Source organism: Lichenostomus cassidix, chromosome 5, assembly GCF_008360975.1.
Source record: "Lichenostomus cassidix isolate B80296 chromosome 5, HeHo_3.0, whole genome shotgun sequence".
NCBI classification, from domain to species: Eukaryota; Metazoa; Chordata; class Aves; order Passeriformes; family Meliphagidae; genus Lichenostomus; species Lichenostomus cassidix.
This window is the reverse complement of record NC_139486.1, coordinates 63,406,341-63,428,700: the sequence shown is the minus strand read 5'-3', so window position 1 is coordinate 63,428,700 and position 22,360 is coordinate 63,406,341. Positions and strand designations below refer to the sequence as shown.

The 22,360-nt window shown below is 51.9% G+C and overlaps 1 protein-coding gene across 4 annotated transcripts in view; it reads left to right on the top strand.

Moving 5' to 3' along the window:
• Positions 1–4,070: 4,070 nt before the first annotated feature.
• Positions 4,071–22,360, top strand: part of MYRF (myelin regulatory factor) — a 44,453-nt gene continuing 26,163 nt past the window's right edge. Inside the window, exons 1-2 of one of the 4 annotated variants that reach the window (XM_085063632.1) lie at positions 4,071–4,359; positions 22,119–22,206. In XM_085063632.1, the coding sequence (XP_084919758.1) occupies positions 4,314–4,359; positions 22,119–22,206 (134 nt within the window). In that variant the 5' untranslated portion in view covers positions 4,071–4,313. Of the gene's footprint in view, positions 4,360–20,388; positions 21,014–22,118; positions 22,207–22,360 lie in introns of those variants that run through there. The other 3 variants (XM_085063635.1, XM_085063631.1, XM_085063633.1) reach the window with 3 other exon arrangements.

The window sequence follows — 22,360 nt, the reverse complement described above, 5'->3', positions numbered from 1 at the left end:
GCTGGAGGGAGCCCCAGCCGCACCCTCCATGAGTAATATCCCAAGTAATATCCCTCCACCCCTTCCTGGCTCACACTCCCAGTGAGCCACATGGGATAAGGGAGAGCAGGGTTTGCAGGGAGTGTGACCCAGAGGGAATTGGGAAGCAGGAGAAATGTGGGAAATATGGAGGGCAGGAGAAAGGAAAACCAATGAGGGACTGGGTTTGGATACGCTGGAGCTGCCTCCATATGGGTCAAAGCAATACCCTTAATTTTTTGGGATTCAGGGCTCTCTAGGATCCCTTGGGGATCACACAAGTCCATCCCTGAAGTGCTGGATTGCCAGCGCACTGCAGGAAGGGAGCTGGACCATCCCTTCTGGATGAGGTTGGCTCCATCCCTTGGTGTGTTTTTCTAGTGGGTCTTTTCCCTTTAATCAGGTCTGGGAAGGGAGAGAGCAGCATTCCTTGGGAGTCAGAGCTGAGCACGGCTGGGTTGCAGGAGGAAAACTCAGGTGAGAAGGACACAGATCATCCACACCTTGATTTGGGCACCAGGGAAGGAGAAAAGACAGGAAAGAGTAAAGATTCCTAGGGATATATCCAGAGGAGGGTGTTCCAGGAATGGCAGCCACTCAATGAGGGCAGAACCTTCAAATATGAAGATATGAATCCTTAATGAGTCATTCCTGCAGGGATTTTCCTGTCTGCTAAGGGGTGTGTGGCACTCGGGAGCTGTCTCATAGGAAGGTTGGGATGTGGGAATGGTGACGTTTTCCCTAAGGAAAGGAGGGAAGTGTCAAATTTTTACTGAAAATTAGTTGCTCCACAGCATTTTACACATTAGGATGGGGAATCCCAGGCCAAAGGGATCTGGATTCCATGGTGGGATCTGGATCCCATGGTGGATCCAGAGGGTTCCAAATCCAGGCTCAGGGTCCTTTCCCAAATCTTTTGATCCTCCTTGGACCCAGGTTTGTGCTCTGATGCCATCACAGGTAGGAACTTGGGGAAGTGCTGGTGGAACTGGATGGGCTTTAAGGTCCCTTCCCACCCAAACTATTCCAGGATTCCATGATCTCTGTCCCTTGAGATCAGTTTTAGGAATCTCTCCTTTGGTGGAGAAGGAAATTAAGGAAGGAACTTGATGCTTTGAGTAATCCCAAGTTAAAGTCATCCTGCCAAATAAAAAGAAGGATTTTAGTGCAAACAAAGTTGATTAAGAGAGTGTTTTTGGGATTGGAAGGGAATGACAGGGAGAGAAGGATGAGTGTTGTCAGTGAAGAATATATCCCAAATATTCCGTTTATTGGATATTTGAGCCAGAATAGTGTGGAAATCTGCCCTGTGGATGCTGAGATCTTTCTGCAAGGAAGGTGAGTCCAGACTGGGATTTTCCCAGTGTCCTGCAGAGCGAGGGACATGACTCTGGAGTTGGAAAGCAGGATCTCATTGCCTAGGGCTATTCCCAGCTGAACAATGCCATGGATGAGCTTTGAGGTCCCTGCCAAGCCAAACCATTCCGGGATTCTGGGATTCTAAATCATGGAATGTCATTCTGCAAATCAAATGATGATTTTATGAATACATAAAACCATGGGATATGGTTCTATGGATTCTAGGATTCTAAATGACAGAATCATGCATTCTAAGATCCTAAATCCTAGAATCATGGAATATCCTGACTTGGAAAAGACCCCCAAGGATGATCCTGTCCAATCCTAGCTTTAGTTCTGGGTTTAATCTTTATGCAATTAAAATACTACAGACCACCATCTAACAGGGTTTAGGCTGTGCTGGTGCTCAGCTTCCTGGGAAAACTCCATTTTTCCTTCATTTCCCTTCCTTCCCACGCAGCTTGTGCCCAAAACGGGGGACTGAGAGCAGGAACAAGGGGAACAGGGAATAACAATTGTCTTAATGTGGAGAGAGAGGAGAAAAAAGGGCTCGTTCTCTCTATCCCGAAATAATAGACCCATTACTGTCCCCCATCCTCAATCCCCCTCCTCTCCCGGGAGAAGAATTGGTCACTGCACAGCTGTGGGAGAGGGATAAATATATTTATATATCCCGGAGAATCTGCCCTTCTCAATTGGGATGTGGGGCTGGACAATCCCTCATTGTGTCCTGGCTGGCCTGCAGCAGAAAGGCCCCACAGTTTGGGGCTGGCAGCGCCCCGGCACTCCGAGAACTCGGAACTTCATGGACATTATTCCCAGCGGGCCCTTATTTATTTGATTGGAGTCATTATGGGGTGGGGGAGTGGGGGGGGTGTGGAATTGGGCGTTATTGGGGATTGTGGGAACATCTGGGGAACACAAATGCAGCTGGGCCTTCCCCTGAGGGGGCAGGGGGTGGGATTTGGGACTGGATTTGGGACATTTGGGGCTGGATTTGGATTATTTGGGCCTGGGTTTGGGTGATTTGTGACTGGATTTGAATGATTTGGGTGATTTGGGGCTGAATTTGCATGATTAGGGGGCTAGTTTTTGTTGGATTTAGGGCTGGATTAGAGTGATTTGGGGCTGGATTTCGGTGGTTTGCAGCTGGATTGTGATGATTTAGGGCTGGTTTAGAGTGATTTGGGGCTAGTTTTTGATGATTAGGGGCTGCTTTAGGGTGATTTGAGGTTGGATTTGGTTGATCAAGAGATGGATTTGGTATTTGGGGCTGGTTTAAAGTGATTTGGGGCTGGTTTATGATGATTTTGGGCTGCTTTGGGATGATTTGAGGCTGGATTTGGTGTTTGCAGTTGGATTTGGATGTTTTGGGGCTGCTTTAGGGTGATTTTGGTGGTTTGCAGCTGGATTTTGATAATTTTGGACTGGATTTGGTGTTTGGGGCTGGATTTGGGTGATTTGAGGCTGATTTTGCTGATTTGTGTCTGTGTTGTGGTAATTTGGGGCTGGCTCTTGCTCGTGGCAGAATTTTAGTGATTTGCAGTTGATTTTGTGATCTGTGGCTGGAATGTGAGGCTGGATTTTGGGGATTTCCTGGTTTTGTAGTTTGTGCCTGGGTTTCATTGATTTGTGGCTCTTTTTTAAACTGGATGCAGGTGATGTATGACTGGTTTGGGAACTTCTGGGAGGATTTTGGTGGTTTGTGGCTGGATTTTGTGACTCAGGCTGGTTTTATGGACAGATTTTGACAGTTTTTGGCTTCATTTTTGTAGTTTGTGGCTTATTTACTCTTTCGTGTCTGGTTTTGGTACATGGTGGCTAGGTTTTGGTGCTTTCTGGATGGATTTTGGTACTTTGTGGCTGGATTTTTGGTGCCTTGTAGCTGCTTCTTTTTGGTGCCTTGTGATTTTCCTTTGGGGCTGGGTTTTGCTGATTTGTGGACAGATTTTGGTGCTTTGAGACTGGTTTTAGTGCCTTGTGGACTGATTTCAGTGCTTTGTGAGTATTTTTGGTCCTTTGTACACAAATTTTGGTGCTCTGTGAGTGGTTTTGGTTCTTTGTGGACAGATTTTGGTGGCTTTTGGCTGTTTTTTTGATGCCTTATGACTTTGCTTTGGGGCAGATTTTGGTGTTATGTGCACAATTTTTGGTGTTTTGTGAGGGGTTTTGGCGCTTTGTGCACAGATTTTGGTGCTTTGTGAGTGGTTTTGGTGCCTTTCGGACAAATTCTGGTGCTTTGCAGCTGGGTTTTTTTTTTTTTTTTGTGGTTTCTGGGCAGATTTGGGTAGTTTGTGTCTGGGGTTTTTGTGGCTTGTGGCTGTTTTCTGGTCATTTCTGGCTTTTTTTTTTTGGTGCTTTGTGTACAGATTTTGGTGTTTTAGTCGCTGGTTTTTGGTGCTTAGTGGCAGGCTTTGGATGGCTTGTGGCTGTTTCTTGCTGGCCTGTGACTGCTTTTTAGTGCGTTGCGACCGGATTTGAGTTCGGGATTTGCTTTTGGTGCTTCGCCACTGTTTTCAGGTGACTTTTGGCAACCCGCCGACTCCATGGCGTTACCAAACCCCACTCGCAAACGTGCCCCGAGCGCGCTGCCAGGAGCAGGCGGGAGGAGGAGGAGGAGCGGCGGGCGGGGAAGGGCAGGGGAAGAGGGAGGGAAACGGAGAAAGAGGGTGGGAAAGGGGGAAAGAGGGAGGGAAACAGGGAAAGAGGGAGGAGCGGCTGCAGCAGCCCAAGTCCGGGGCAGCGCTCGGCGGACGCCGATGGGCATCGGGCAGCCGCGCTGGGCGCTGGCAGCGGCAGCGAGAGGCCGGAGCTGAGGAGAGCGGCCGGAGGGCTCGGACGGCTCTCGGGGGTCGCGGCGGAGCCCCCCGGGCCGGGGCGATGCCCCCCTGCAGCCGCACGGACTGAGGCGGGGCCGGCCCGTGCATGGCCCAGCCATGGAGGTGGTGGACGAGACAGAGGCTCTGCAGCGCTTCTTTGAAGGTAACGGGGTAGCGGCGATCCCGGATTCCCGGCCCGCTGCCGGGATCCCCCGGAGGCTGGACGCGGATCGCGCCTTGGAATGGGTTGGGAGGGAAGGGAGCTTAAGGATCATCCAGTGCCTCCCCCTGCCGCGGGCAGGGACACCTTCCACTAGCCCAAGGTGCTCCAACCCCGACGACCTGGCCTTGGACACTTCCAGGGATGGGGCAGCCACAGCTGCTATGGGAAATCCATTCCGGGGCTTCAGCACCCTCACAGGGAGGAAATTCCCCCCAATATCCCATCTGTCCCTCTCTTCTGGCAGTGGGAAGCCATTCCCCCTGTCCTGTCACTTCATGCCCTTGTCCCACGTTCCCTCTCCAGCTCTCCTGGAGCCCCTTTAGGCACTGGAACGGGCTCTGACGTCTCCCTGGAGCTTTCCTTTCTCCAGGCTGAGCAGTCCCAGCTCTCCCAGCCTGGCTCCATACCATCATAGCCTTGTCTAGCCCTGGAATGGCACAGATCCCTGTCCCTGGGCACAATCCAGGGGTAGTTCTGCATCTTCCAGTGCCAAGCTGGATATCCTGGGAATTGTGTTGTGTCGTGCATTAGATTCCCACTGTGGCCCCAGCAAGGACCTTGGAATGTTCCTCACCATCCTTGGAGCAGGAGCAGGCTCCTGGCACTGCCTGTGGCTTATGGATCAGAGATGTTTGCCGGAGCCTGGACAGCTTTGGACACCACATGGCTGTGGCTCACTCTCCTCCCCATCAGGGTGGAAAAGTGGTCGGGAAGAGAATTTGGCCTCTGTTGGATGAAATGTGGTTGCTCGTGGCTGAGCTGGGATGTGTTGGGAGCCCGATCTCATTGTTGTTCCTGCCTCGGCTCCGTGTTCCCTTCCTTGCTCTGGCTTTGTTGGCACGCTCCGCTCTTCCCTGTGGAGTGTTTGGTTCCTTCTCCTTCCCTCTCGTTGCCTTTGTTTCTCTCCCTCGGTTCCCAGTGGGCCTTTTGCCAGGCCGAGCTTTAGTTGCCACAGGCTGTGTCCGTTGAGATGAGCCCCTGGCACATGGATGTGCTCCTTGAGGGAATAACATGCCTGTCCTGGTGAGGCTCCGTTGCGCCAACAGGTCCTGGGGTGGGTCCCGGTCCAGGGATCAGCTGGGATCCCCTCTTGAGCAGCAGGACTGTGCAGTGAGTTCCCATTTGGTGTGGGACAGTGGTGTCCCTGTGGATTCTTTGGCTGGCAGAAGGATTTATCCTGGGAAGTGGGAACACCACAAACAGAAGATGCTCCTGGGAGTGAGTGGAAGCTCAAGCTGCTTCCTCCTCACTTCCCTCTCTCCCAGCATCCATGTGATCCTTTAGTAAGGCATCTCCTCTTCTTCAAAGGAAAAAGCCCCCCCTGTTAATTCCAGCCATGATCCCAGATTCCCCTGAGCCCCGGGATTAGTGAGGATGGAAAGCCTCACCACAAGGGCTCTTATCGGCTGCTCCCAGCCCATATTCCCTGCAGCCTCCTGGGGTCGGTCTCCTTCAGTTTTAAGATTTCAGTTGGGCCAAGTTCCTAAATCCTGCTCTGCTACTTCCCTTCCTGGGGGTGCTGAGCACCTCCCAGGAGTCCTGCACAGCCCTGGCTCAGCATCCCAACATTTTTTATGGACCAGCTCTCCCTCTCTTCAGTTGGAGACATGGAATTTCTCTCTCTCCTCCAGAGCATCTTTATTATAATGTGGAGATTTCTTTCTTTTCTTATTTTCTTGTTCTTTCTGCTTGCTGGGGATGATCCTGCTCAAGCAAGATGACTCCAAGAGGTCCCTGACAACCTCAACCATCCTGGGGTTCTTCCTCTCTTTTTTCTCCTTTCTTTGTTTTTTCCTTCTTTCTCTCTCCTTTTCCTCCTTTCTTCCTTTTCCCTCCTTTCCTTTTCCTTCTTTTTATATCTTTCTCTTTCTTTCTTTTCTTTTCTTTCTTTTTCTTTCTTTCTTTTCTTTTCTTTTCTTTCTTTCTTTCTTTCTTTCTTTCTTTCTTTCTTTCTTTTTCTTTTTCTTTCTTTCTTTTTCTTTCTTTCTTTTTTCTTTCTTTCTTTTTCTTTCTTTCTTTCTTTCTTTCTTTCTTTCTTTCTTTCTTTCTTTCTTTCTTTCTTTCTTCTTTTCTTTCTTTCTCTCTCTCTCTCTTTCTTTCTTTCTTTATCTCTCTCTCTCTCTCTCTTTCTTTCTTTCTTTTCAATTGAAACCATCCTGTCTGTGTAAAGATCCAGGATCAAGGAGACTGTGCCTGAAGGATATTTCTTACCCTCAGCTATAAAATCCTTAAAACCTCTCTGAGCTGAATATTCCATGGAGCACAACTTTGTTTGGGCAGCTCAATCCCTTTCCCACTGTTATTCCAGAGCATCTGTCCGACACGGAGCTGGAGGGGGAGAATGGAAGAGGAGAAAGTTTTACCACCAGGAATTGCTGCTCCATTTTTCCCTCTTGTGCCTGGTTTAATTGGGGTGCTCTGAGGAATTCTGGGCCAAGCTGATCCTCTTGTTTTTTTGGGAGTGAAGGGCCTTAAATCATGGCACGGAGTTGGATTTACCCTGGAATCTGGCCCTCCTGAGGAATTAATGGTTTCTGGATGTGGTAAAAAATAGATCTGTTGGAATTCAGTAATTTACAGGAATAAATTAATTATCCTATCACTCCTTTAAAATTTATCAGTGGATTCCCATCCTGAGGAAATAATTTTCCAACCCGTTTTTCTCTTAGAGTGAAATATTTTCTTCTTCTCACAGATCATCCTATTCCTGAAGAGATTTCTTCCTGCAGGCTGAGAACTCTGGAATAATTTGGGAATTCTCTTTCCTTTGACTCTGGTTTTCCTGGGATCTGAGCCTGCTGTAAGCAATCCCAGAAAATTTTGGAGGAATCCACGAGCCCTCGGTATTTCCCACTGTCAGACAAGGATTAACCGAGCTCTTCATGAAGACTTTTGGGAGTAGGGGCTGTGCTGGTGCAGCTGTGGAAGAATTGCTGCCTGTGAACATTCCAAATCCTGGACTTTGGCTAGAATTGGTGGCTGGTCCCATCTGCAGAGCCAGGCTTGTTTTGGGAATTAAGTGCTCCCAAAATCTCAGGTCCAGTTGGTGCCTCTGGTTTTCTCAGCTATGAGAGATGGATCTTGATTTTCTTAAATTTTCCTTGGTGTTAGCTAAGGCAGGATTTCCTTGTTTTCCTGGATATCCTTGTTTCCCTGGATATCCTTGTTTTCTTGGATGTATTTATTTCCATGGATGTCCTTGTTTTCCTGGGTATCCTTTGTTTTCCTGGTTATTCTTGTTTCCCTAGATATCCTTGTTTTCCTAGATATATTTACTTCCATGGATATCCTTGCTTTCCTAAGTATGCTTATTTCCCTGGAATGTGGCTGTCTGCTCTTTGAGGGTGAGATCTGAGGCATGTGAGGATGGAGAAACAGAAAAATTATGGGAAAGATCCCAGGCTATGTTCTGACTTTTGGGGAAGCTCTAGAGAGAAGCCTCTGAGGGAAAAGACACACTGGGAAAAACTTCATGCTTTCCTGGGATTGAAGTGCTGGGAATGCAATCCTGGCTTTCTGTGTTGAGTGTCCTCAAGCTGGGCTTTTCCTGTGTTTGGAATATCCTCGCTGTCCTGGTGCTCTCAGGCACATGCTGGAATTTTTGGGATTGTCCTGTGCAGCGCCTGTAGTTGGACTTGGATGATCCTCATGGATCATCCCTTCCCACTCAAGAATCTTCCAAATTCCATGGTTTGTGTTAGCACAGCTGATCCATGTGTTTGGAGGCGCCCAGGACCATCCTGCTGAGGAGAGCTAAGGCAAAAATCCTGGAGGCAATGAGTGTGGGATGCCGGGGGGTGCTGGCAGCAGAGGGAAGGGAGCTTTCCATGGGTTTGGGAGTGTTCCTGGAGCGTTTGTGTTTGGTTTCAAAGGGAAGGGAGGGAGTTGACAGCGTCTGACCCTTGGCTGGCATCCTGCTCCCAACCTTTCCCTTGCTCCCGCCTGCCCCTGCCTCAGGAAAACGCTTACGCCACAGCTCAGCTATTTGGGATCCCTCTCCCGGCTAATTTATGAGATAAGGGCTTGGGGAAGAATGTACAGCAGGAAAGATGAGCGGATCAGGGCTGGTGGGGGCTGGGAAGCGGGAATTTGGGAAAGGAGCAGAGAAAGGAGAGTGAGCGCTGGAAGTTTGGTGGGTTTGGGGTCGGGGTGGAGCTGGGAAAGGCAAGAGTTGGTTAGACAGAAGGGGGAGATTTCCATGAGGGTTATTCAGCAGCTCTACAGGTTTTCATAGAGGACAGGTGGTTGGAGAGCTGGGAATATTGTCTGTGGAGCAGCTGTGTGTCCGTGCAGGGGTTGCTGGGATGTGTGTGCACAGGAATCTCCAAGTTCAAAGTGACCAGGAGTGGATGGTTTTGCTTATCGCAGTGTTTGGATTTGTGTGATCATGGAATCCTGGAATGGTTTGGGTGGTAAGGGACCTTCAGGATCACCCAATCCCACATGGACACGGTCACCTTCCACTGGCCCAGGTTGCTCCAAGCCCTGTCCAACCTGGCTTTGGACATTCTAGGGATGGGGCAGCCACAGCTTCTCTGGGAAATTCATTCCGGCACCTCACCACCCTCCCAGGGAAGGATTTCTTCCCAATATCCCATCTAAATCCACCCTCTGTTATCCACAACTTCTCTGGACAGCCTGTCTATGTGTTCCTGGTGTTGGTAACACTCTGGGTGACTTTGATTGTGGACCACTTTGTGCCTGTGAGTAGCAAGTGTCACCCTGCAGGAAGAGGTCTGGAGCATTTCCCTGTTTTCCTTGGATGAAGGAATATAAAATGCTGGAATTGAGGCAGTGAGGTGACCCCAGGACAGCTGGGATTGCCCTTTGTCCCCCATGCTGTGCTATAAGAGGGATTTGGTGGTGGTGGGAATGAGTGGAGAAGTTCACTGGTGAGATTCCTGCTGGTGTAAACCAGTGAATCCATGAGAACCCAGGGACTGCTTCCGAGTCTTCCTACGGCTTTGGGATGTCTTGAGGCTGAAAACTAGGAGCAGAAGGGGCAGGAGGACAGCGGGGGTCTATCCTGGTGTCCCATGTTTTAGGTTCCTGGGCTTGACATAGAAATGCAGCTACACAGATCATATCATCAATTTTCTTAGAATTCCTTAAAAAAATGGCTCTTTTGGGGCTTCCTGCTCACTGCTCACTCTTCACCCTCTGTCTGCCCCCAAAATCCATCTCGGAGCCCTGATGCTGGAGAAAGCTTTTCCCACACGGAGCTGCTGTGGCAGGGGGAGAACACCTTGGAAAAGCCTAGCAGTTTCCCTGCCAGGGGGCTCTGTGCCCCGGACACGGGAGGAGTGGCTCGGGGATGCAGTGGCGGCACAGGTGACAGTCGCTGCAGGACCTGGCTGGCGCTGTGGGAAGGTAAGAGGCTTTGCCCAGAGTTCTTTGGGAGCTGGGAGTCAGCCCGTGCCGGAATGGGCCCGGGGAAGCTGGTACAGCACAAACACATGACCATCCCCGCGGGTAATCCCCTCGCGGTCCCAAATCCCAGCACGAAGCGGCGGCTGCCCAGCTGCCTCCCCAGCCCTCCCACTCTTCCCAGAGGGAATAGAAAAACCAGCAGGCAGTGACAGCCCTGGGAGTTGGAGGAGCTGAGCTCAGGGAATAATGACACAGGGAGAGAGCAGGGATACGGCGGGAGCTTGACGTCGGCTCTCAGCATGCTCAGGATGCGCTGGATCCGAGCAGGTAATGGCATGGACCCCTCAGCCCTTCCATGGCTTGTCTTGCTTTCCCCTCTGCCTCTCCATCTCTCTTCCCAATGGGATTGTTCCCTGCTTCTCCTCTCTCTTCCCTATCTTTGAAGCTTCCCTGCCCACCTGGCCTGGTCAGCCCTCAACAGGAGCAGGTGGCGTGAGGATGCTGCTGAGTCCAGCTCCATCCCAGAGCCTGAGCAGAGCAGGGAAGAGACAAAAACATTCCCTTGAGATCATCACCACACCCAGGTGGCATTCCTGGACACTGGGGGGAAGCTGGCACGTCTATCCCAGCAGGACATTCTTGGGGTCTTCAGCCAAAGGATTCATCCTCGTCTGCTCCTCAGGGAAAGGCTGCTGCCAAATGCTGTTGCTTCTGGCATGGTCTTGTGATGGTTGTGCTGGTGCTTCTCCTTCCGATTTCCCCAAAACTCCTTTATCCTGGACCCCACAACTCCTTTATCCTGGGAAAAAGTGGCAGGAGACATCCAGGTTGAGCAAAGCCAGAGAGCTGTTCATGGGAGGATGGATCCCTTAAGACTGATACGGGCACGTTGGGATTTGGAAAGGCAATGTCAGCATGAGGCTCCACGAGGAGGAATTTTGCCCACGTCCTGGGTAATGCCCCTTCCACAGGCTGGTGTCCTGGGAACTGTGCCTGGACACAGACAGGGAGAAGGTTCAGGAAGAGGTGGCAGTCGTGGCAGATTAGAGGGAGTCAAACTGGGGGGTGTGACCAGGATGGAAACAGTGACACAGAGATCTGGCAGAGCTCATGCATGGGATGGAGTGTGGAAGAGCTGCTGCATTGCATGCAGCATGCGTGCATGTGGGAAAGGAATCCTGGTCAAGGAGGAGCCTTGGGATGCTGTATGGACAGGTTTCCCTCCACTCCCTCACCCATATCAGTGAGGGCCCTTCCAGGACAAAGTCATCCCAGCTGCCAGAAAGAGGGAATTAAATGGCTCCTGGGCATGGTTATTTCAAAGAAGAGAGATGGGATCCTGGATCCTCATGGATTCCTCCTACTGGGAATGGCCAAATGATCTGTTGGGGAGGCCGTGGCACAGGTTGCCCAGAGCAGCTGGGGCTGCCCCAATCCCTGGAAGCGTTCAAGGCCAGGTCAGATGGGGCTTGGAGTAACCTGGGATAGTGGAAGATGTCCCTGCCCATGGCAGAGAGTAGGTGATCCTTACAGTTGCTTCCAACCGAAGCCATTCCAGGACTCTATGATCTGGAGCTGGAGGCTGTGCTGGGAAGGTGCAAACGAACCCCCAGCCCTCGGCATGTCCTTCTTCCGTGTCTTCCAGCCCATGCCTTGGCATCCCTCCTGTATATCCCAGCCTGGGGATGGCGTTGCTCCAGCACAGCTTTGCAACCCTTGCCAGGGAACCCTTCTGCCTCTTTCCAGTGGTGCTGCTGATTGGACTTTGCTCTCTCCGATAAGAATCCCGGGACACTGAATGTGCCTGAGGAATGATTAACCAGCATGTGCCATGCCAGAGGACGAGGGAGCAGCTGGAGACACAAACAGGAACAGCCTCGTGGTTTTTGGGGCCAAGCTGGTGCTTTCAGGGTGCCCATCCTGTGCTCCAGCATCATTCAGGGAGAGAATCCTCACTGTGGAACTTTCCAGGGGGATACTGGGACTAGGGATGGACAGACAGTGGCAGAGAGCAGGGGAGGTGTCCTGCCGCTGTGGAGGGAAAGTGGGAACTCTGAGAAGTAGAGAGTGGATTGATCCCTTTAAGTGTCCAAGGCCAGGTTGGATAGGGCTTGGAGCAACCTGGGATAGTGGAAGGTGTCCCTGCCCGTGGCAGGGAATGGAACCTGGATGAGCTTTAATGTCCTTTCCACCCAAATTACTCCAGGATTCTATGACTGGACACCATCCTTGGCTATCTGGTGGCTCTCACTTATATTTTCATGGATATATCCTTTTATTCCAACTGATTAGCACACTTGGCATGTCCTTGCTTATCCAACAGACCTTCCTTCTCCCCTTGATACCGTTCTCCCCGCACAGCAGGAAATGGAATCATGGAATGGTTTGGTTTGGAAGGGACATTAAAGATCATCCAGTTCCACCCCCTGCCATGGCATCTTCTCCCTGATCCAGTGGTGGTGGATGATGTGGCCAGCCCAGGATCCTGCCGTACCCCCCAGCTTCTAGCAGCACCTGGAGCATGTTCAAGGCATGTTTGAAGAAAAGACCTCCCTTCCTGAGGGAAAATGTAACGTGACACTCAGGGTTCACCACTTATCTCACTGAACTTTGGCTGCTTTGGGGCAGTTCCTCCAGACAGGGAGAGGGAAAGGTGGGAAGTGTGCCTGGACCCGTCTACAAATGGAGTGGATGGAATTGCTGTGGAATGAGAAGGAACACTTGTGGATTTCCCTGGGTTTTGGGGTGGTGGGGAGGAGAACTGGTTGGAAAAACCAAGGCTGGAGTTTTAAACAACCTCAGGGTGCTCAGATCCAGCCCGGGTTTAAAAAAAACAAGCATTAAAGGGGTTTTTGCTGGGGTTGATTTGGTATTCCATGTTTTTTTACCGTAGTCTTTGACATCACCCCAACTTTGCCATGTAGTATCTTGGAGTGGCAAATTGATGTGGTTTTCCTATCCAAGGAGGAAAAAAACATGGTTTGGTGGGGAGAAGACAGTGCTGAGGGTGTGGGATAGTCATGGAACAGGATTTGTGGAAGACTCAAGTGGGAATTCCAAAGACCTGATGAAATTAATAGATTTATAAAATTTGGAATGGTTTGGCTTGGGAGGGACCTTGAATCCCATCTCGTTCCACCCCCTGCCGTAGGCAGGGTCACCTTCCACTATCCCAGGTTACTCCAAGCCCCATCTGACCTGGCCTTGAACGCTTCCAGGGATTGGGGTATCCACATCATTTATGACTTTTAATCCCAAGTGCCGATTGCTCGAAATCCAGATAAACAGGAAAGCAAACATCTTATCAGCCTGGTGGATCTTGGCTTATCTCCTGTGTTATGACAAGCCAGGGTTTATGGACATTGATTCATGGAAGCACTAAAAAGAGCGCTTTGACTTTATTGGGAATTAAACACCTGCTTAAATAAAGGAGAACTTGGAAAACGGAGCCTTCAACCATTTTACAGTTGGCTGCTTGCTAGTAATGCAATCAGTGCTCCTCTTCAGAGCAGAAATGGGATTTTCCCTGATGAAATCCCATCCATCTCAAAATTCAAGGAGTTCTGGTCAGGGAGGAATCCTACCTGTCCTTGTCCCCTCTGTCCTGTCTTGTTTTAATCTAGTTTTTGGGAAGGGGTGTTGGAATGGAGAGGTTGACGTGTAGTGAAGGCCAAGCCCAGACTGGACAAGGCTTGGAGCAACCTGAACTAGTCCTGGGAGCCCATGGAAAAGTGGAGACTGGGTGATCCTTGAGGTCCTTTCCAACCCAACTCATCCTGGTTGATAAATGATATTCCAAAACTCACATTGTGGTGTTGAGGAGCCGAAGGGATACCGGGAGTAGTCCTGTGAGGGCCTGCAGGCTGGAAACAGCTTTCACAGCCCGGGATGAGCTTGGGTGCTGGAAGTTGTGCTGTTGTTCTGGGGAAGAGGAACTGGACAAACTCAACCCAGTCCGACGGGATGGGCTGTGGAATGGCACGGTAGGGATCTTTCCTACTTCCTGGGTTTTAGGCACACATGGTGTGGCTCTGGACATCCAGAGAGCATCTGTGGGTGCAACAGATCAGGAATGATCACTGAGAGGGATTTTTATGGGATTTTCAATCTGTAAAAAGTTGTATTCAAGTTGGAAAAGCCTGCAGGATCATGGAGTCCAACCATTCCCCATTCTTATGCCATTAAGGTGTTTTTCCCTCATTGCTGGTTCTGTTGCAGCAGGGATGAGCTCCAAAGGTTTTTTTCCTGCTGCCACAGATACATTATCCATGAGACTGAGGCCACCATCCTGGTTTTGCCTCAAGAAAAGGGCTTTGCCACCTCTTCCTTTCTTGTATCCCTTGCATGGATAATATAATATATAATCCCTTGCAAGGGAGATTGAACACAAAGAAGGGGCCTGGAATCTTGGGAGTTTCTGCCCCACATGGGCAGAGATGATGGAATCATGGACTCTTTTAAGTTCAAAAAACCTCCTAGGATCACCAAGTCCAACCATTCCCCCACCACTACCAATGCCACCAATATCCCATATCCCCAAGTGCCACATCCACGTGGATGTTAAATCCCTCCACGGATGGGAACTCCATCGCTGGAGCCTGTTCCAGTGCTTTACAACCCTTTCCATGAAGGAATTTTCCCTGATTTCCAACTTAAACCTCCGCTGGTGCAATTTGAGGCAATTTTCTTTTGTTCTGTCCCTTGTTCCTTGGGAGCAGAGCCTGATCCCTGCCTGGCTCCTGCCAGGGAGTTGTGGGAAGCAGGAAGGCCCCCTGGAATGTTTTTGGCCCAGGTCCCTTCCTGGAGGTCTCTGCTAGGAAAATCCTTCTTTAGTTTGGAGATGTCTCCTTCCCGCTCACCAAGAGCCATGCCCCCTTCCCAGGCAATATCCTGATCCTCTCCTCCCCGCACAACATCCTCAAGCAGTGTGACAGGCACCTTCCCTCTGGATTTGGGCCTCTCTGCTTTCAGCCCAGCGCTTTGAAGTGATCCCGGGAACACCCGGGGAGCACACGGGATGGATGGGATCCAAGCAGCACGTTTGGTATCTCGGCTGTATTGTCTGGGAAGTGTTTGCTAAATCCCTGGAGCAGGAAGTATGTTCCAAGAAGCTCAGAGTTGGTCAGAAAAGGCAAACAAGAAGTTTTTTTTTTTAAAAAGCGAAACCGTAGTTCACTGTGAAAAGGGGATGTGGGAATAGCCAGCATGGCTGTAATCCCTAGGGGATTTTGGGGATTCAGTAACGATTTTAATTGCGTAGAATCCTAGAATGGTTTGGGTCGAAAGGGGGACCTTAAGAACCATCCAATTCCACCCTCTGCCGTGGGATCATGGATGCAGAAATGACAACCCTGAACCTGTGCCACTTCTCTTGGTCATGCTGTCCTGCTCTTAGATCCTGGGAAAAGTGGGCTCCTCCTTGGGAGCTTTGTGCCACATGGCTGAGGAAGCTTTTGATGGCATTTGTGATTTTCTCAGGAGACAATTCCAAAGCAAACATCCCAGCTGTGTGAGAAGGAGGAAAACTGGTGACCCAACACTCCTGCTTGTGAAAGGTCTGTGGTGGTTGCACAAAACTTGGGATGGCCTTTTTCAAGCCCTGGAAAGAGTCCCATCTAGATAAATGGCTCTGCTTTTTCCTCCCAGTCTCCTCTGGAGATTGTCCAGCCTGGACAGACCTTGGTGCCTCCCAGTTGGAAGGGAGGGAATGATGTGTCCGATCTGGACACGGTGTTCCCAGAGATGCTTGGCTGCCTCTTCTCCTGTATTCTGGTGCTGTTCCATTCTTAATCTCCCTCCCTAAGGATTGTTTTGTGCTAGGGGAGTTTCTGGAAGAGGCAGCACCACTCCAAATCCCATGTTATCCTGAGTTATCCTGAGTTCCCCACATGTGTGGTGTGTATGTCTTAGAATTGGGCTGATCATGGTCTCTGGAGCTGCTCCTGGATCTCCAAATTCTGTAAGAGCTTTTCCAGAGCCGCAGTGTTACCCTGCAGTGAGGTTGATGTCCAGGAATTGCATCCCTGGGTTCTTTCCTTGGAAGCAGCAGAGCAGCAGGCACACAGCTCAGGAACTGCCATCAGCTTTGGCAACTCCCTCGTGCTTCCCTGAATATTCCCTCTCCCAGTCACTGCTGAGCATGGGAAAGGTCTGGGCAGCTGTATCGAGTCTCTGCTTGGTGATGGTATGTAGCTGCTAGTTAATATTACTAATTTTTTGTCCATTATGGGAATAATTCATTCAGAGGGAATGGTGTGGGGATATGGACCTTCACCACCACAGCAGTGTCCAGGAGCTCTTCCACATCATGTTATCCTATGGAAGATGTCCCTCCTTTCCCCCCAAAGTTGCAATCTGGATAAAAGAAGGTCAGGTGAGGCATCCCAGAAGGGATCCTACGGAGCTTTTCGTCATCCCTGTTGTCCCCGAGGATGAGGCCCTGGCCTCGTGCAGTGGGAGCCGCCAGATGAAGTGACCTCCTCTGGTCCTGTTGTCGCTGCTCCAACACCCTCATCCCGGGAAGGGAGATAAAGGCGTTGTCTCCAAACAAACAGGGCAATGTGCCCCCCTGGGCAGGCACCTTGGAGCCTCCCAAATGGAGCCGCTGTTCCTGCCCTCGGGGAGCATGAATGGACAAGCGTGGCATTGACGGCTGCGGGTACAGGGACAAATGCGCCTCTGTGTCCCCTCTCACACCTTCCCCTCCTCCTCCTCGGCCCCCGTTCTCCCAGGACAATGGCTCCATCCATGCCAAGGTTCACAGCTGGCAAGGGCGGGGGAAAGGCCAGGACAAGGGTGGGGAGCTGCCAAGAGAAAGGGATGCAGGAGGGAGAATGGCTCCGGCGAGGGGAGATGAGAGATAGGGAAATTCCAGGAGAGCTGGAGAAGAGAAGGTGCTCAGAGGGAGGGCTCAGGGAATTTCGGGAGGGAGGATCATCCTTTCTGCCTCCTATTTTCCTGCAGAGCTTCCCAAGGAACATGCCCATAGCCTGCCATGGCACAGCAGGAAAATTTCCTCTGGCTCCTCACATCTGTTGTACCTTGGGATGTCTCCCACCAACTCTTTGTTCTCTTGGGAATGGGGAATGAAGAGAGGACTTTACCTCCTTGTCCTTGACTTTGTGTGCTTCCTAGGGCCTTGTCCACCTCATCCAAAGGTGCTTTTTCCAAACGTATTTATCTGTAAGCTAAGGAGTTGTGGGATCATGTAGGAGCAGAGGGAGCTTTCCAGGGAACAAGGAAATGCTGTTGTGGGTGCTGCTGCCTCTGGGCACTGGGTGTTCAGGCAATCTTGTAATGGTTTCTGTTGGAAAGGACCTTAAAGCTCATCTGGTTCCAACCCCCTGCCGTGGGTTTGGTTGTACTTCCCACGAGGCTAGTTCATTACTCCGAGAGTTTCGCCTCTGGAGCTGGCTCATTGTTATCCAGGCTGTTGCTCCAGAGTCTTTCTGGACACCCTGTAAATGCTCTTTTCTCCCTCAGTCTGGGGGTTTGGCTAAATCCCACTGTCCTGTATCCCTATCCTTGATTATCCCTATCCTGCTTTCCCTGCATCCTGTCCTGCCTGGCATGGGGTGGTTTCTCTTAGAATGCAGAGGGGTTGGGTGTGGGAGCAGGGATGCTGGCTGAGAGCTCACCAAGAACTGCCAGGGAGGAAGGGCTCGGGTATGGGTGGGCTGGGAACAGTCCTGTCCCCTCCACAGAGAAGGTTTGGCAGGATGTGTCTGTTCCAAGCCATATCCATTGCTCTGTTCATTAGTTCATTTAAATTCCATGACACCCAAATTCTCATGAATCTGCAAATCTTTAGCCCTCAGTCTGGTGTTCTCCCTGGGATCTTATTTCATGGATCCCAGAGCTCATCCTTGGCTGTGTTTTTGGTGTGGAATTAGTTGGAATTTGGACCTTGGGTTTTCTGCTCCAGTAGGAACAGGGGATGCAGGAGCTGCCTCTGTGCTTTGGAGGGGCAGGGCTGCCCTTAGGGATGGCCTGGCAAGGGAATGTCCCCAGGATGGGGACAGCATTGTCTCAGCATTGCCTGCGACAGTCCCACCTTTTGTGATGGGAAGAGACTGTGAGCAGGGTTGGGATGTGTAGGGAGGAAAGGTCTCCTAATCCAGGGGAAACTGCTCAGGGATGGCATTCCTGAAGTGAGCAAAGGATGACAGTAATGGGGTGAGGCGGAGCTGTGGTTCAGGGAGAAGGCCTGGGAAGCCCTGGAAATGCCTCGGACAGCCAGGATTTTGCTCCAGGGTGGTCTTTGGGGAGCTGCAGGAGCACCGGCTCCGTGTCCCGCTTTGGTTACAGGAGCCCCGTTTGGGGACTGCTTCTTATCCCAGTCAGGTAATAAAGAGCATTAATTAAGCAGGAATGCTGGGCTGGGATCCAGGGGGAGCTGGGGGCTCCTCCAGGGTCACCAGCGGGGATGGAGGCAGCCCAGGGTTGGGCACGTCGGGTAATAGGGACATCATGCCTCTGTTCCGGATGGAAGCAGCTGTGTCCAGGTTTGCAGCCCAGCTCTCTGGGTGTGCCATGGTGGCAGGCATGGGAGGGATGCTATTCCCGGCTGGAGCGGCTTCTCCCTGCGTAGTAGAGCAGTCCGGGATGGGAAGAAGCTCCAAAGCTGAGCGCTGGCCCCGCGGCTCCCCAGGCTTAGGCGGTGTTTGGTTTGTTTGCCATGGCCTGGATTCCTGGTGCTCGCGGCCAGGCCGGCAGCCAATCCCCCCGGGCTGAAGGATAAACACGGCAGGAGGGAGAAGGGGGTGAGGAGCGGCGCGGGGCCCCGGGAATGTGCCGATGCTGCAGCCTGGCCTGGGGATTGCACAACCAAGTCCCGGTGCACGGGTGCAGGGATGAGCCCAGGGATGCGCCGGGGCTCTGCGCCTCGCCAGGCACTGGCACTGCTGGGCATCCCAGAGAATTCCTGGTGCGCCTTCGTGCTGTGTGTCCTCCTCATCCATGTATCCCACTGCTGCTCCAGCATGTGCTGGAGGACCACGAGGAGAGGGACCACGTGGAACCAGCAGCTCCTGGGGTCTCGTGATCCTATTCCACCCTGCACCAGTTTGGATATTTTATCACCTCCCAGGCTGTTCCATGCCTCAGTTTTCCCTGAAAACTCTGTGGTACGTGGCTTCAATGGCATTGGGAAGCTCTGGGCTTGGCACAACCTCTTCTCCTCCTCCTCCTCCACCTCCTTCTCCTCCTCCTCCTCCTCCTCCCTGATGTCCCCCCACCCCTGGCTGATGTTCCCCAGCCCCTGCGGAGCGCTGACCTCGTCATCATCTCCAGCTTCCCACATCTGGTTCGTGTTAGCGCATCCCGGGATGAAGTTCTCCAGCTCTCTCCCTCCTCCCACCCCCAGGTGACCCAGGCAGGATAAGGGGTGATTTGAAGACAGGCAACAGAGTGGGAATTGGAGAGGGAGGGGGGGACTGTTATAAATAGAAATTCCATAAACTTCTCAGCCTATCACTCCAGGAAAATTCCGGGTTAAATCCCTCAGGCCTGTAAATATGACAATTCAGGAAGGCCAGGCTCTGTTAACTCTTTCCAAGCCCTATGGCCCTGTGCCCATCTCCAGGAGAACCCAAAATTTGGACAAGGAGCTGGGAAGGTGCCACCAGGAGGGCCAAGCCAGTCAGAGCAGGGGCAGGGAGGAGGCGGCGGGGTGGGAAGCACCTCCGTTGGGATGTGTGGAGCGTGTTTGGAGGTTTGGGGAAGGCAGAGAAAACCAGTCCAAACATTGGGATTCCTGACATTCTCACACGTCCGGGGGCCTCAGCCCGCCGGGCTCTGCTCACGAGGAGGGTGCTGAGGGTTTAATTACTTGTTCTTCAGGCAGAGGCCGGGTTTTTTTGGGATCGCTGCCGCTCTTTGCCAAGGGAAGGTTTAGAAAGTGAAATGGTGACATGGTGGGAGAGCAGGGTGACAACACCAGGGACAGGAGGAGGATGGGACATAGGGACCTGGCAGGTTTGGAATGTATGAACTCAGCTTGGTGGGATGAGATGCGGGAGCCTGTCCCGTGCGGAGCCATGTGGGTGTTGAGCTTCCCTCCTTGGTGGCTTCCCACTAATCCGTGCTTGGGAGGGGGAGGGAATGCTGGTGCTGTTGGGATCTCGTGACTGTAGAGCAGTGTTAGCTTTTAATTAATCACCTAAGCTGGCTTTGGTAAGAGCCCGGCTGTGTGGAAGCTCCAGGTGGTGGGACATTCCTTGTCGCTGCCCTGGTATCCCTGTTTTTGCGCAGATTCCACTGTCCTGGAGCAGAGGAAGGTCCTTTGTTTTTGGTGGGCAGCCACATCCCCCTCCAGCCCTGACGCACCTCTCACGTCACAAAGCTTATCACTCACCCTCCTCAAGGTGACTTCAAGGAAGCAAAGGAATCCTGGAATGGTTTGGGTTGGAAGGACCTTGAAGCCCATCCAGTCCATGAGCAGAGACACCTTCCAGGTTGCTCCAAGCTCTGTCCAACCTGGCCTTGGACACTTCCAGGGATCCAGGGGCAGCTATAGCTGCTCTGGGCAACCTGTGCCAGGGCCTCCCCACCCTCAGAAAATAGGGAAGCCCAGCATCCCATTGTCTATCAAGGTCTTCCCATCCTTTCTGCACAGTTCCTGTGCTCCTCTTCCACCCCAGAGAAGCTCCTGGAGTTTGGAGGTGTGAGGGAAACCCGCTGGGGTTGGACTTTTCTTGGACAGGCTGAGTCACAAAAATTGGCCACATGCCATTTTTGCTTCTTTGATCATGGATCCCAGCCCTGAAACTTGGGATGAAGACAAGTTTCCTGATGGCCTTTGGGGTGGGTGTCTGCCAACAGCATCCTGTGATTTATAGCCTGGGGTTTTTGGCCAAGAGGGAGGCAACAGAGCAGGGGGAGGATTCCCACCCTCCTGGAGAGCTCATCTCTGGCAGGAGGTTTCAGGGATGTTATGGGATCATGGTGTGGGCTTGAAGAGGTGCCTTGGGTGTTTGTGGTGAAGTGTTGAGAGCAGGCTATGGCAGAGATCCTTAGGGATGAGTGAGGGACACAGGGATGGCCATCGGTGAACTCGGATAACTCCAAGGACAGCAGGGTGGAGCTACCACATCCCAGGAACTTCAGGACAGGATGTGGCTGTCGCAGTGGAGGGACAGAAGCTACCCCTGTGCTCCCCTGGAATCTGCAACTCCATGCTGTAGGTGCTGGCAAAGCTGGAGATCCCGGAGGCTCCACCTCAGAGGTGGGTCCACTGAGGTGACTCTCCTCACCTCAGTACTCACCTGGAAGCAGCGTTGCGTGTCCCTGCTCCAGATGGATCCTGTGTTCCCATGGAAGAGCATCCCCACCCTGTCCCCCAAGTCCCCGGGCTCTGCCATGGAGATGTCCCAAGAACAAGCAGTTACCTGGGATTGTTCCCCCCTCCAGCCAAGGTTTCTGAGGCAGAGATCCCTGTATCCACACATGCCCTGTCCGCTTGGCAGAATTCCTAGCTGGATTTATTTCTGCCGATTTGCCTGTCTTGGTATGAAAGGGATTTGCAGAGGGAGAGCTGCAATTGGCCAGGGTGGGCTGGAGCCCCCCGGATTGGCCTTTGTGGATCAGTGGGTGACCTTTCCCGGGAACTGGGGGGATCCAGGGGGCCAGGGGCTTCTGCTGGGCTTTCACGTGGGGTCTTTCAGGATGGTCTTTCATCGACTTCCTTATCGGAGTGGGGGGAGTTGGATCTTCTCTTCCAGTTTCTTGGCAGTGCCTTTGGCATCACAGGCTGGCTCCAGCCCTGGGCTCCGGACTCCCACTTGAGAGAGACAGATAAAGGAAGGATTTTCTGTCAACAAAACCCTGCCCAGCTTCCCTGGAACAGGGCAGGGATGGGAGGAGGAGCCCTGTGGAGAAAGGACAAGGAAATCCATCGGTTGCCCATGGGGCAGAGGAGCAGAAGGGAAGTCGGGAGCTTGTCCAGAGTCGTGGTGGAGGAATTCCAGTGTGTTCTGCGAAGGATCCAAAGGGAATCCTAGAATGTCCTGAGTTGGAAGGGATCCCCAAGGATCTGGTCTCCACCATGTGTGTGTCCCCACCCTGGCTTGTCCCACATGCCCCATCTCCTGCGATGAGGTTTTGCACCAGGATGCAGTGGGTATGGACAGCTGGCAGTCACCAGGGATCTGCTGATCCAGTGAGTGATCCCTGCCCATGGCAGGGAGTTGGAAGGAGATGATCTTTGAGATAATCTTCTGTGATTCCATGATTCTCAGATCAGTTCCTTGACCCTGCCAGGGTCTCGTAGTGTTCCCAAGGCCCTTTCTGTCCTTCTCCTGGCTCATGCTTCCACCCCCTTTCCCCTGCAGGCCACGACATTAATGGAGCTCTGGAACCATCCAACATTGACACCAGCATCCTGGAAGAGTACATCAGCAAGGAAGACTCTCCGGAGATGTAAGTGCTTCCCTTACTCCGCAGCACGAACGGTGTTCCTTCTGCTTTTCCTTGGAGAGATCACAGAATTCCAGAACGGTTTGGGTGGGAAGGGACCTTAAAGCTTATCCAGTCCTACCCCTTACCATGGGCAAGGACACCTTCCACTATCCCA